Source organism: Dreissena polymorpha, chromosome 8, assembly GCF_020536995.1.
Source record: "Dreissena polymorpha isolate Duluth1 chromosome 8, UMN_Dpol_1.0, whole genome shotgun sequence".
Classification (NCBI taxonomy): Eukaryota; Metazoa; Mollusca; class Bivalvia; order Myida; family Dreissenidae; genus Dreissena; species Dreissena polymorpha.
This window is the reverse complement of record NC_068362.1, coordinates 35054748-35065234: the sequence shown is the minus strand read 5'-3', so window position 1 is coordinate 35065234 and position 10487 is coordinate 35054748. Positions and strand designations below refer to the sequence as shown.

General features: G+C 33.4%; 1 protein-coding gene across 2 annotated transcripts in view; it reads right to left on the bottom strand.

Annotated features, from left to right (window-relative positions):
* Positions 1-3705: 3705 nt before the first annotated feature.
* Positions 3706-10487, bottom strand: part of LOC127842948 (E3 ubiquitin-protein ligase MIB2-like) — a 14005-nt gene continuing 7223 nt past the window's right edge. For both annotated transcript variants that reach the window (XM_052372747.1, XM_052372748.1), the window contains 5 exons: positions 9715-9841; positions 5293-5395; positions 4914-4999; positions 4535-4719; positions 3706-4304 (listed from right to left, as the gene is read on the bottom strand). In XM_052372747.1, the coding sequence (XP_052228707.1) occupies positions 4064-4304; positions 4535-4719; positions 4914-4999; positions 5293-5395; positions 9715-9841 (742 nt within the window). In that variant the 3' untranslated portion in view covers positions 3706-4063. The remainder of the gene's footprint in view (positions 4305-4534; positions 4720-4913; positions 5000-5292; positions 5396-9714; positions 9842-10487) is intronic.

The following is a 10487-nucleotide window of genomic DNA, read 5'->3' as shown; positions in this document are numbered from 1 at the left end:
CTGTTCATACTTTTTGGACGCAGATGATAATGATCGACAAAGATTAACATGGAGTTCATGACTTAATTAATGAAAATAAGCGCTGATAAGCACTTGTAAATCTAAGCTGCGGAGAAAAACAAATATAAACCGTCAAGGCTGTCGGAACACATGCAGATTGATAAGGCTGTATTAGCTTTTTGTCAAAATTAACCCCATTTAAGAACCTTCTAAAATTGTTGAGACGTACATGATGAGGAATTCATATCGCATGTAATGCAACATAGCCCTTATACGCACTCTCTATGTGTTCACGCAACGCATATTGATATGCTTTAGTTATATAACATCTTTTTATAATGCACAAATACCGTATATTCAAGGATATCTGAATGGCAACTGGTGCAGATTTTTAGGGCTTCATAACTTCTTCGTCGCAATTTATAAACCTAACAATTATATATTACGGATGAAGTGAAACATAACAAGATTGTACGGATGAAGATTAATATAGTTTATTAAATTAAAATCATATAATAAGCAGGCGAATGATGTTTATTAAATAAATATTATACAATAAATAGTTTAGTTGGCAACTAAATTTGTTCCAGATAATACACATGACAAAAAGCTGAATGATGGGATATACGCAGGATTTCAGTCTGCTCTATAAAATCTGTTTTGTACATCTTCTCATAACATTACTCATAAAGCTGAGAGTTAAATTATTGCAACTAATAAGTCTATCAGAGCCAACAAGGCTTGAACCTTTTTCAGTTTTTGTCAGATACTTCATTGGCCACAAAAAATGGTCTTACCTTTCATTGTCGCACATCCAGTTCTCACTCGGGTTGTACACGTCTATTTTTCCAATAGCGATCGCCATTTTGATAGAGACAAACACCAAATTCACCAACAATATCACCAACTGGCTAACTTAACTAGTAGAATTCTACTGTGTCTCCGCTGTTGAACCGGCAAATTAGGCCTTCTGCCGGTGGATTTAACGCATCACTGTCACCGTGTGGTTTAAGTGACGAAGTTAACTTGATGTTGGTATTATTATCTCGTCGCGAATATGCTGTGTATCTGAATTTAAGAATATAACAAGCAAATAACAGGAACACATTTTAAGAGTTATTGAAAGTGTATTTCCTGCACAGACAACGGGGAGGTTGCACACCACTATATATTCGGTATTGTATAAATCCCCGACAAATCATGACAGTATATTTTAACATAAATACACATTAAACTTGTAGAGTCATTATTGACCGACATTATACAGTTTAAAAATGTAATATATTTTGAGTTGTATAGTAATGCTTTAGATAGTTAAATCGGTCACGATAGAAAAGGACGGTAAGTTAGTTTGTCACAAGATGGAGTAACAAATTTTCTACTGATACCGACTATAAACATTTTAAAGTGTAAATACATGTTTTATGAGCTGGATATTTAGGCCGCCGCTGATCCTGATCGATACCGTATCCAGGTTTGATCGTTCACACAGTTTTGGAATCCGAAGAAGATTAAAAGAATGAAATTAAACAATGCCCATGGGTGCTCCATGATCTCAAAAGTCATATTAATTTAAAACAAAATGACAATAACAATATGTATTACTAGAAAATTGAAATGAACGCCTAGTGTGTAATTATGTATCATGTTAATATTACAGAATGTTATGATAATGTCTTTTTTGTGTGGTTTAGTAACCTTCGAAAGACAGCTGTAACAAAAAGTCTGCTTATTGAGTCCGGCACCATACAGTATACCGTCGTAGATCCAAGTGCAAAAATATGTAGATCCAAGCTCGTACCGTAAAATGTATATGCTATTACCTTTTAGGTATTATCATCTAGTCACCTCACGGAGACAGTCACGATTCTTAAAACGCCCAGAATTATAATTCATTTATACACAAATGTTATTTGAACCTTTATTATTGTTTTATAATTTCGGTACAGAAGCAGGCAAATTCAAGCCATGATTAATTCCCAGCTCCGGGTGCACTTGAGTATGTTTGATGGTCACCGTACCGGATAGGTAGGGTTTCCTTGGTCTCCCCCATACCATCCATAAATATTTTACTTTCAGTTTCAGTATAAACTTAATATATGCGCCGTGCTCTGTGAAAAATGGGGTAAAATTTAATGCATGTGCGCAAAGTGTCGTCCCAGATTAGCATGTGCAGTCCGCACAAGCTAATCAGGAACGACACTTTCCCCTTGTATGATATTTTTCGTTTCAAGAAAGCCTCTTCTTAGTAAAATTCCAGTTTAGGCGGAATGTCTCGTCCCTGATTAGCCGGTGCGGACTTCACAGGCTAATCTGGGACGACACTTTACGCACATGAATTAAACCCCCTTTTCTCAGAGCACGGCCATTATGGAAATGGCAGCTATATTCAGAACTCATCCTACGTTTTGTTAGTCTATAAAGTTTATTAGTTAGGATTGATTGGGCACATATATATTGTGAAGATTCATGCGCGGAAGGATTTGATAAATTTTATAATACAAACACACATAAGAACTCTAATTGGCAATAATATTTCTTTTATCAATATATACACGAGATTAAATATGTGACCTGTCTGCACCTCTGTTATTAAAGTAGATATTTAAATTAGATATAGTCTGTATCTATGTATCTGAATAATCAAGCATCTACTTTTTTAAATATAAATACAGTTCCAAAATGCAAACAACTCTTGAACATAGTATATGAAATATATCACTAAAATATATTCTATATTTCTAACATGACTATGATGGATTTCATGATAACAGATTATCACATAAATAAAAGTCTAAATAAAAGTTTTATAAAGTAAAAGAACATTCATTCAAAACAAAATATTAAAAAACATGTTCGATGTATATTCATTTATGTAAGGAACAACATTTCATACTGAAAACCATCAAACTCATCAGCCCGTTATAATTGGACCATGTTTCAGTGGAAACTAATTCAACGCACGAATCGTATCGTTTAAAACCAATACATATAAAAATTACACCCACAACAAATTGTTACTCTCTACCGATTGTTTTACATGTTTTTACCTTTTTTGGCTTGATAAACCTTCTGCATTTTGTTGTTCGTCTCGAATTTAGACCAATTTGCTTCCCACGGATAGCATTTGGATTAGTGTGTGTTTTTGGTGAATATAATTACTGTTGATGGTGTTTTGTCTGGCTGAAGTGGTCACATTTTGTTAAACAACATTTGTGTCTAATTCTTCAATGTTAAATTTATCATTTGTTTTCACGATTGATGTTCGATTTCAGCCATATAAGGTGTTTGAATTTCATATGATCGGTCATGAGGTTATGAAAAAATATTTGCTTTAAATGCATCCTTTACAAACTTGATTATGTGTCAGTGTTGTCTGCTAAAATTACGACAAATGATAATACTATTTTGCTTCGATTTCTCCTTGTCGTTTGCGTGTGTGTTGCACATGATTTGTTTACTGCCTTAATCCTGCCCTGCCTCCATCCGTACCGTCCGTCTCCCTCCATCCGTATCGTACGTCCGTTCGAACAAATCAAGTCACTCTTGCATCTTTCATGCATTTCAGCAATCACACACATATCCATTAATGCACCCTTCAAGCGATCAAAGCACGCATACACATATCCTGTCATCAATGTATTTTGTCCATCCACCCATACGTGATCACACTAATCAATCCATTAATTCAAATAACCATTAATCTGTCCAAGCATTCATCTATTCATCTATTTGTCTTTTATGTCATTAGGTTCGCATTTAAATAATTATGTTATACAAAAAAGCATTTTATAAATATAAAATTTATATGAACACGAAGCAATGTTGAATTGCGCATAGCTCCATTAACAAAAATTCTATACATATTTAAAACATCCAAAATGTATTAAGTAAAGAAACAAAATGACGTAATATTTAAACGCTGGGTAGTTAAAAAAAAGTTGCACATTTGATGACGTTTTCATTTTTGTATATAAGTTTTATGTACATTTTCAATAACATTGTTTTTTATCATTCACTTGTTTACATGGAAAAAAAAGTTGCTGCCACACGACGCGCCGAATCATTTAAGGGTACGCTCCTTGATTCGGACAGAGCACACTGGACACACGTGTAGACGCATAGAGCAACTCCTACATGTTGTAAGATGGCCACACGGGGCTAATGCCGTGTCCGCCATTTCATTCAAGCACTTGAAACACAATATGGGCGTTTTACATAAAACTTGAAGAAACAGATTTTCCGGCAACTGCTTCCGCACTATATTATAAATGTTTTGACCCACTTTCGTCTCTCGTAAAACCCTGAAAATTGAATCGACCATACAGTGCTATTTATAAGGTTCATTTACAAACGCGACCTTAGCGCATTTATTGTTTTTATTTATTATTTATGAATATCTGCATAACACAACGTTCGATTCCCATCCATTGGGATTTCCATCCATTGAATATTCTGATGAAAATGTTTATAAATATGCAGCATATGTTTGATTATTTATGGGAAGTATTGGGTAAACAGGCATTATACATACCTTATTTCTGAACATGTTTGAAGGATGTCCCTCATATGTACATCTAAACAAAGCTGCAGTGGAAGGTTGCCAGCTCTATTAGCCACATTAACACTTGCGCCGTTTCTTATAAGAAGGCATCCTAGTTCGGTTCTTTCCCAAATCTCTTTTGTCCGTTTATCCATTCCTCCACACTCTATACTGCTCTGTGAAATCACGTTTTACGCATCAGTCAAATAATAATATAACACGTTCTCCAAACCGTTTACATAATACACATATCCTTTTGTAAACTTCGAAGTTTAAAAACTGGATAAATGCAAACTGTACTTATTACAATGATTTCAATAAAACACGAAAAAATCGGCAAATATTATATTTTATGTTTTAATTATGTTACCATAGCAATGTCCCTTTTTCTCCATTGGCTTACACAATGGTGGAGAGGAGTGTTACCAGAATTGTCCTGAGCATTTGCATTAGCTCCTAGTGAATACAAGTTTAAAGAGAATCAATATCTGTATTACATACCACGCATGCACGATTTATCGAACTCAATATACTTCTTTGGGTGAATTCATAGGACACTACCAGATTTAATGTTATTTTTGTCTAATCAAAATCCATAGATAGAAATAATCTTTAATTGAAAACTAATTATTTTTCTGATGTTTTAAGAGTTAAATTGCAACACATGTTTTTGTAAAACTCAACATATATAACTAAACTGAATTATACTTGTCGTTACTATTAGATGACGCGTTGTTTTATCAACTTACCTGCTTTTATCAGCAACTTTGAACTTTTTATATACCCTTCATTGCACGAAAGATGTAAAGGAATAGTATGATCATTGCCGGGAATGTTCGCGTTAGCGTTTCTCTGGAATATGCGTTAGCAGAAATAGAATAAACACACGTGTAAGGCTATTTATAATAGTTCATACAATCATATAGATATTTATTCGAACTGTTCGAAAATTGAATGTCTCATTGTTAATAAAACATACGGTACTATGGTATTTTTAAAAAACAAACTTTTTACTTTGATTAGTACGTGTGCTTACTTGTTTTGACTCTCTCAATTACAGTTAAACGACCAGTATTTACTAATCATAATAGGTTTTCATTTACTTTACCAACAGAATATATGTCTTTTTTAAAAACATGCTTTCACCACGTGAAATGTACTCATACTAGTCGTATTTAAACATATTATATGCATGGGTTAATCAAACAATAGGCAAGCAGTTATGTTTAAATTATCATGTGCAATGCGACCGTTCAAATTAAGTCAACAATATGGCTAACAATTAACCGTGTCAATTTAGTTCACGGAGGAAAAATATTGACCAAATAATATCTTCAATTTACTCATTTAGTAATTGTAAAATATATAAATAGATATCCGATACATATACTATTTTATCCTACAGCTAAATGATTTTATAGAACAAATACGGCTCATAAAGAAAAGATAAGGTTTTCTCCACGGTTATTTTTAGATAAGGTTTTCGCCACGGTTATTTTTTATTTATTATTTATGTGCATAGGGACTACTTTTTTTGCCTTTCACCCCTGATTGCGTCATTCAGGTCATTGGGTACGCAGTCGTTTAACGAGTTAACGAGTGTGTGTGTTTACGATTGATTATTTAGAGGATATTACACGGCTGAGATAGGCCGAGCAGCGATAATCGGCCCGCAGGGGGCATAACCCTGGTTTGCGACCTGGGGCCGATTATCACTTCCCGGCCCGGCTCAGCCGTGTATTAACGTCTATAATATATATCTTACGTTTATACTAAATTATAGATGGGCACATGTTTTGATTTTTGGTTCTTCACTAAAATTTATGAAGAACCAGCTTCCGTACTTTTATTTTCATTCAATCGATTACGCAATTTATGACGTATCCCATGTGACGTAATTTAAATGACGAAACTAGCTAGACGCTTTGGATATAAGGACAACATAAATTCGGACTTGGAGGGTTTTTATTTAAAAATAAAATAATTTTCAAGCATCGAACGATTATTGTGTGTGTTTACGATGGATTATTATCAAATTATGAATGTGAATAACAGTGTTGGTATATAAAACTGGAATGAAACTGGTGAGACTCCATTTTCGATTTCGTTAAAATGTCGAATGTACTCGAATAACGCGATGTTTTGTTGAACAATTGATGGATTAATTTAAAGAAAAGTGTCAGTGAAATTGTTCTTTAACTTTTTGAATGAAATCGATATTGAATTAAAATGGTAATTTCTTTGATGAATAAGTCGTTTCTTTGTCAGTCGATCAAAGAATGTCTATCCACAAAGAATTGCCTGCTTACATCCAGTGCTTTAAACTGGAAAAGATGGATTGCGATGAAAAAATGTGTTCATAATTTTAACTCGTCATGGAAGCAAATTAAACTTTACGAAAATAAACATGGTTTTTACACAACTTCGGTGAGTAGAACCGGTAGATGTTTTATCCTACAGCTAAATGATTTTATAGAACAAATACGATTCATAAAGAAAAGATAAGGTTTTCTCCACGGTTATTTTTAGATAAGGTTTTCTCCACGGTTATTTTTAGAACATGTACATAGGGACTACTTTTTTGGCCTTTCACCCCTGATTGCGTCATTAAGGTTATTCGGTACGCAGGCGTTTAACGAGTTAACGAGTGTGTTTGTTTACGATGGATTATTTAGAAGGATAATATAAGGCTGAGATAGGCCGAGCAGTGATAATCGGCCCGCAGGGGTCATAACCCTGGTTTGCGACCTGGGGCCGATTATCACTTCCCGGCCCGGCTCAGCCGTGTATTGACGTCTATAATATATATCTTATTTTTATACTAAATTATAGATGGGCACAGGTTTTGAGTCATACTATAATACTATTTCGGTTCTTCACTAAAATTTATGAAGAACTAGCTTTCCTTACTTGTATTTTCATTCAATTGATTACGCAATTTATGACGTATCTCGTGTGACGTAATTTAAATGACGACACTAGCTAGACGCTTTGGATTTATATACAACATAAATTCGGACTTGGAGGGTTTTTATTTAAAAATTAAATATTTTTAAGCATCGAACGATTATTGGGTGTGTTTACGATGGATTATTATCATATTATGAATGTAAATAACAGTGTTGGGATATAAAACTGGAATGAAACTGGTAAGACTCCATTTCGATTTCGTAAAAATGTCGAATGTACCCGAATAACGCGATGTTTTGTTGAACAATTGATGGATTAATTTAAAGAAAAGTGTCAGTGAAATTGTTCTTTAACTTTTTTGAAGAAAATCGATATTGAATTAAAATGGTAATTTCTTTGATGAATAAGTCGTTCCTTTGTCAGTCGATCAAAGAATGTCCATCCACAAAGAATTGCCTGCTTACATCCAGTGCTTTAAAATGGAAAAGATGGATTGCGATGAAGAAATGTGTTCATTATTTTGACTCGTCATGGAAGCAAATTAAACTTTACGAAAATAAACATGGTTTTTACACAACTTCGGTGAGTAGAACCAGTAGATGTTTTACTTTGTATGTCAGTAAGTTAAAAGTGTGTAAAAAGAAGAGTTATTTATAGACTAAAATTGACAATATCGGCGGGGATTAATGCTGAATCATGCTTCATGCAGGTTTCTACACATTTTGTAAATTTCAAAATGGCAGCCATGTTTGTTTTTTTGTATTTTACAGTGGTTTAACAAGAATTGTACACAACCGTCTGTGTTCTACTTGAGTGTGTTACATTTGGAGCGCTGATTAAAATTGAATCGAGGAGTATAGCGATATTTTGTCTCGTTTCTCTTCTATTGCGTGTAATTCTTAAGGACTATTTCGAGTTCCGTAAACGGGAAAGATCACAATTAATATTACTACGCAATGTTAGATTCAGTAAATTTAATGTGTTTTTTTGTTTTAATTTTATCAATTTAAGACTACTATTTTAATTGCATCAGGAATAAATTAAACAAAAAATATATTGTAGGATAAATAGAATACTATGTTAGTGTGATTGTGTACTTAATTTTATCCCACTCGTCTCTGAAAGGCTTACAAGGCTCGGCAAGTCTCGCCATGTAAACCTGTCTTCACTCGTGGGATAAACTTAAGTACACAATCACACTAACATAGTATTCTCTATTTACTTTGTATGTCAGTAAGTTAAAAGTGTTTAAAAAGAAGAGTTATTTATAGACTAAAATTGACAATATCGGCGGGGATAAATGCTGAATCATGTTTCATGCAGTTGTCTACACATTTTGTAAATTTCAAAATGGCAGCCATTTTTGTTTTTTGGTATTTTACAGTGGTTAAACAAAAATTGTAGTTTGAACACAACCGTCTGTGTTCTACTCGAATGTGTTACATTTAAAACGCTGATTAAAATTGAATCGAGGAGTTTAGCGATATTTTGTCTCGTTTCTCTTCTATTGCGTGGAATTCTTAAGGACTATTTCGAGTTCCGTAAACGGGAAAGATCACAATAAATATTACTACGCAATGTTAGATTGAGTAAATTTAATGTGTTTTTTTGCCTTTATTTTATCAAATTAAGACTACTATTTTAATTGCATCAGGAATAAATTAAATAAAAAATATATTGTAGGCTAATTAGAATACTATGTTAGTGTGATTGTGTACGTTAATTTATCCCACTCGTCTCAGAAAGGCTTACAAGGCTCGGCAAGCCTCGCCATGTAAACCTTTCTTCACTCGTGGGATAAGCTTAAGTACACAATCACACTAACATAGTATTCTCTATGTTCGATTAACAGTGTAATGCAAACTACAATTTGATTTTTATAAATACTGCCAATTATATTACGTTCATTATATACATTTTAACGCCATGCAAAGGTCTATCCGACAGTGTATCTCATATATACAAACACTACAAATATTATATTAATAATTGAAGGCAATACAAGGTACTGGAATGGACTGGTAAGTCGCATGAATAACACTCACCGACAGGCTATATTATACTAGTTTTTTGTAGTTTAACACGGATTTATCAGAACCATAATCGTACTGAAAGCCTAGGACGATCCATTTGTAAAAACATCAGGTAAATATTGCATTTATCAACATCACGCGTTTGCCTTCTTTATAAATATGCAATAAATATGCAATATCATACAATCTTTTTATGTTTTTGTGTGCATTTTTAGTTTCGTAATTTACCTTTATTAGAGCCGCAATTACCCCCACGGCGTCATTGATAGCCGCAACGTGCAATGCCGTATATCCATCTTCAGATTTTTGATAATTCGCTAAACTAGGCAATCGGTCGACTAAGGCTTCCACGAGTCTTGAAATAGTATTATACATTTAACAAAATTAAATCAAAGTTATACCTATACTGAAACAAACGACAACACATGAACATTAAGAGCAAAGTGGAAGGTGTATTTAAATAAAATTTTAATATATCCACAGTCTTCAATCCAATTAGGGTTATTTGAACTGAACTCAGGAACGTTATATTTCTGTACTATGCGTGACATGTATTGCATTTACTCGTATAAGTTGTATTTATTTCCAAAGGACTCATTATGGGATACAAACAATTAAAGTCGTTAAAATTTGGTAGCATTATGACTAACTAGTCCATGTACATGAAAGGTCATATGCTTGAGTAATTTTGAGTTTATATTAGCAATTATATATTTGATCAAATTGCAATCGACAGGCATTGAATTAACTATTTTAGACATAGCATACATTGTATCATGTAACGATTTAAACAGGGGAATATCAAAATTAACACATTTATCAGAAGATTAATAATTGTTAACCTCTAGTTTTATATAATTTATGGCAAGTAACTGATTGTTTTAAAAGACCAAACAAATCATAGAACCAAACGTGAACTATTGATTGAAACTAGGTTCACATAATTCGAAACGCCAATGTTAAGAATTTGCGGTTTAAACATGTTGTTTGTTTGCGTACCC